Consider the following 5,000-nt stretch of genomic DNA (forward strand, 5'->3'; position numbering starts at 1 on the left):
TGGCAGATATGCCCCTGAAGGTGTGAGTGATGTCCCCATCACTGAACTACTTACAGGAACTGTATCAATAAAATTGCCAATAGTCTGCACTGGAACAGCTGATGAAATGTTTGCTAGGTTGTTTGTTGACAGTCTGCTTGAACCACTTTGTTTTAAAGACTGTGTATTATTAAAGGGAACTGCAGGCATTTTTGTGTTCAACGGGTGTAAATTGGGAGATACTGTGGTGTTTGTCAGACAGAAGGGTTGAGAGACGGAGACTGTGGCACATGTGGGTATGGGGAACTGGGCTGAATTACTAAATGGTATGAATGGCATCGTACTAGAGATGTTACTCGAGGGAATATAGAGGGACGTGTTACATGACGGAGACAGGGTCGCACCCGACAAATCTGCAGACATCCCTGGACTGGCCAGGGAGACTGGCAGGGTGCTCGCGACACCCTCAAGGTACAGAGATGCAAAACTTGTTGGGAGAGGGAGTGTCATTTGCGCTCCTTGAGGGAGGATGAATTTGTTTCCTAATGAACTAGCTAAAGAGGGAGTCACGGCTCCTGATGTCACAGTAGTCTCAGCTGGAGCAAGGGTAATGGATGGTGTTATCACAGGAGGGTTCGGGCTAGAACTCATTGCAACCTCATTAGTCAACCCCTCACTCCTCTTATTGCCTGGTGGCCCTTCAGCAACATGAGATTTTTCCTTGTTCCCGCCATTCTTGGTTTGTGAGGGTGAGCGCGGCAGGTTGGGTAAACATCTGGAGTGAGGGGTGTGAGGTCTAGGGGACTCAACAGCACTGGTTAGCTTGGCTACTCCCTGTGGCACTGTGCACTGAGCAGAACTCGACAGCCTTGGAGACTGGGGGGTTTGGGGTCGAGGGGACTTAGGGGACTGTGGAGTGTGTGGTCGGTTTGTATCTGATATGGTCGTCTGCATTCCATGGGCATTAGACAGTCCCGGCAGACTGACCATCAGAGCTTTAGAGGACTGAGGCACGACAGGTTTAGAAGAATTAACAGAGCTCCACTGAGTCTTTGGAGTGATTAAGGTATGAGAGCTGGATGTTTGTACAGATGCATTCAGTCTGAGTGATGTGTTCATGGCAGCAAAGGTGGAGGAAGGAGGACCTGGGGACTGGGGGCTTGGTTGAGTTGAAGCAAACACCTGGCCAGGCCCAGTCACCTGTTTCGGACAACTGCCCGGCCAGAGAGATTGCATGCCTTGGACAGGAGTGCTCCCCATCTTCACTGACTGTGTCCCAGCCAACGAAGATGTTCCACTGCTTTTTCCGTGCTGCGTTTCTGCTTTCCCCAACTGGCAATGCTTGGGGGACTGTGGTGTGACAGGTCTGGACTGACTGGTACTAGACTGTCTGGGAGACTGGGCCGGATACGGCCTGGGAGACTGCGATGATGAAGTGGGAGTCCTGGGTGAAGGCGGTGTCATGGGTCGAGGCGATAGATTTTGGGGGGACACTTGTGACACCAGAGGCAGCACTGGAAGAAGGTTCTGTTGCAGGGACAGTTCTGGCATGATCTTGGCTCCTCCTATTCCTCGTGAGCCCAGCGCTGGCCTGTGAGGGAGGCAGGTGGGGAATGTCGGTATAAAAGAGGTGGAGGGATGAGGCGGAATAAGACTGATAGGTTCTGCGCCTTGGTAGATGTACGGATATGTTGGATAGCTGATGGAAGAGCTGGTATGGCATGGCATGGGCAGGTTGCCAATGGCTGTTGGAAAGGTCACCCCACAAGAGGGTATAATACCAACCCCAACTGCAGGTGCTGCCATGGCCAGATGCTGTTGAGGTTGGTGGACAGTATTGGAAATTGTTAGAGAGTTGACAGTAGCTGGTTTCACCTGTGTGATACATGTGGTTATGCTGGTTGAACCCCCAGCCTTCTGCTGCATCATAACAGGTGCATTGGAGACAGGGTGTGTGATTGTGGTTCGTGTTGGTATGACTGCACTGCTTGAATTGACCTTCAAGTCCGCCTTTGTGGTTGCACTCTCCCCACTAACCTCTGGCTTGGGGCTGTTGCTGTGAGAGGTCTGCTGACTCTTCTTCTCATTTTTGTTTGCTGAATTGTTGACATTGCTTGGGGGTTTGTTGTTAGTAATAGTTTTACCATTGTTGTGATGGGCAGCTTTACTCTCAGATTTGTTCTCTGCCAAACTATTAGTATTAAAACAGACTTTTGAACTTTGATTTGTACTTTCCTTTGTCCCACTTGCTATTGACGCAGGCAAGGTAGAGGGAGCTTTGGTACTGGTGACCACAGTGTTGTCTGCCTCAGAACCTCCACTCTGACTTCCCACTACTGTTGTACAAATGTTGCTCTGCGGAGCACAAGGTGTCACCTGGCTGGTGGTTGCTGTGACCATGAGCGCCCCTCCTGGACTTGCAGTTACCTTGGCTGGGAAAGAGGCCAGTGACTGAACGGAAGACACACTGGAAGTGGTGCCTGTGGTTGCCGACGTGAAGCTTGACAAACTCACATCATTACTTGCTGTCACTGTCACGGGTCCCGCAACCTTGGGATCCAGCTTGGAAACAAGGGTGCGCTTCACACAGCTGTTGCTCTCATTTGCCCCAGGGTACAAGGGTCTGACTCCTGTGCTAGGGTTGCCCAGAAAGCGAGAAGCATTGCGGACCTTGAAGAATTTGTTTGTTCGGGGGGCTTCGTGGTTGCCTTTGTTGATGGCCGACTTGCCTGCCACCAAGTGCACTCTAGAGATGGTTGGGTTCCAGCTCTTGGGGGGTGTCTTGAGCGTCTTGTAGCCATACGGCTGCGATGACTTACGACAGCCTCCGACTGGGGTCTTGGCTGCTGGCTCCTGCTTACCCTCCCTCTTGGTGTTGAGACCATTGTTACTTGGCTTTTCCTTGGTCTTGGTGTCCTCCTCCATCTGGGCTTTTGATGTCCCTGCCTTCAAGTGCGGTTTGTTGAGGTTGGCCAGACTTGCAGCAGTCAGGCTGGCTGGTATGTGGCTTGAGCGACCATCCTTGCCATTGCCACTGCTCTCCTTCACACTGTTTGGTTGCTGTTGCTGCTCAACAGACCTTCTGACATCTGAGGACCTCCTGTCTGATGCCTTCTCCCGAGTCTCAGTTGCAGGCTTCCCCTTAGCTCCCATTTCTGCACTTCCATCCGTTCTGGACATGTCACAAGTCCTCTCTTCCTTTGCATCCTTGCCAGCCCCACTTAACTCTTTGTGATTAAGATCTGGCCCACTCTCATGGCCAGGGGATACTCTCTTATCTCCTACCTCTCCTGCACTGTCAGCATTCACCCTCTCATTACTCACTGAACCTTTATCTTCCCCTGATCTGTGAGCCTCCTTCAATTTCATCTTTTTACTCTCAGCACTAGAATCACTAGAGGGCTTCTGGTCTCTCACCACATCTTTCACTGGGAAGTCCTCACCCAGAGACCCACTTTCTATCTTTGACAAAAGTTCACAAGCCTCTGTCTGTAAAGAGTTGATGACACCCTCCACTGTGGTGTCCTGTCCACACACACTCATCACTCCCGACTCACTTATCTTGAGCTGCACCTCCTTTCCCTCCTCCTCCGCATCCTTTTTCTTCTTCTTCTTCTCCCTCTCTTCCTTATTCTCCCTAGGCACTATTACATCACTGGTTCCTGACTTAGTTTCCATCTCAGGTCCCAAGCCACTCCAATTTTTGGGCCCGCCAGCCCCTCTCACGCCCCCATTGGCGTGATTTTGCGTCTGTGTGTTAGTGTTGCCTGCCCCCCCAGGAAACTCAACACCTCCGGAAATGCAGTTCTCACTCACTGGAATGCAGCCCTCACTGGGGACTATTGCACAGGGGACCGTTGCCGGGGCCATGCATGCCATCTCTGCTGGCACAAATGCAATCCCCACATTGACACCGTTACTGGGTGCAGGGAAGCCTGGCGTGTATGTCATCAATGCACCGCCTCCTAGACCATCACTTGGGTGGAGCACACCCTGCCCTTTGCCCACATCATTACTGCTACCCTCACTGTTGCCCTGCATTGTTTCACTCACTGAATTGGTCACTGTGTGCACAGGTTGTTCCTTTTCATTAGCCTGTATTTCCATTGGTTTAGCAGCCGGCGCATCTTCCTGCTTGACAGCCGCACTTAGCCGGGGACCTTCATTCTGAAGGGCCACCTCTGAGGCAACATCGGCGAACGACAATGGTGTAGGAGCTTCCGGGGGAGGCTCACTCTTGAGAGGCAGGGGGTAGCCCAGCACCCCTACTGCCTGCAGCAACGGGGCACACCGGTAGTCTGTCAGACTGCCCGCCGAGTCAGAGGAGGTGATACTACCCACACCTGTTCCCACATTGGGCTCCAGCTTGGGCATGTCCTCAGACATGCTGCCAGAATCCTTGCTGAAGGTGTCAGGATCCAATTTGATTTTCTTACTTGCTCTCTCGTATATTCGGTAGAGCAGCTGTAAGGGCTCAGTCTGTAAATATACATATAGAGTAAGATTATTTGCATATATCACATTTCATACTTTGGAAAACATATCATAATTCATCTCACTAGCTGATGACTACTTCATGAAATAGGAAAAGGTAAAATATGTCCATTTACAAAAGAAGATGGATGGTATTTCAATGGTGATTATTCACTGTCAAATTTCAGATTAATCTGGTCCTTCTCATTGCCCAACACTATCAAGTCACAAGATGCTGATATAAATACACTAGATACTGAGTTAGTCCTGGGTAACCCCCCCACCTTAGGTCAAAACATTAGCCGTAAGGGGCTAATGGTCCAGTGAGATTTCTGGTTAACCCTTCTGCACCAGGCATGGTTCATGGAGTCAGATCTGTTTCTTACAACATTTTTACTTTTGTTGAAATTATAAGCTATTTATCCCTACAGTTGAGTAGCTATGGCATCATACCAAATGCTAATTAGCATCACTTTGCACATACATCATATTTAGACTGCCTCCTTCAACTGGGATCATAATAAATACTAACATCTTTTCCTGGCTAC

General features: G+C 50.2%; 1 protein-coding gene across 1 annotated transcript in view; it reads right to left on the bottom strand.

Annotated features, from left to right (window-relative positions):
* LOC122261096 (uncharacterized) overlaps nt 1-5,000 on the bottom strand; it is an 18,743-nt gene that overhangs the window by 1,615 nt on the left and 12,128 nt on the right. Inside the window, exon 6 of the mRNA XM_043028602.2 lies at nt 1-4,458. This exon is cut by the window's left edge and continues 1,615 nt beyond it. Coding sequence (XP_042884536.2) covers nt 1-4,458 — 4,458 coding nt within the window. The remainder of the gene's footprint in view (nt 4,459-5,000) is intronic.

This window comes from Penaeus japonicus, unplaced genomic scaffold, assembly GCF_977035675.1.
Source record: "Penaeus japonicus unplaced genomic scaffold, GWHDUDI00000001_assembly GWHDUDI00000010, whole genome shotgun sequence".
Taxonomy (NCBI): domain Eukaryota; kingdom Metazoa; phylum Arthropoda; class Malacostraca; order Decapoda; family Penaeidae; genus Penaeus; species Penaeus japonicus.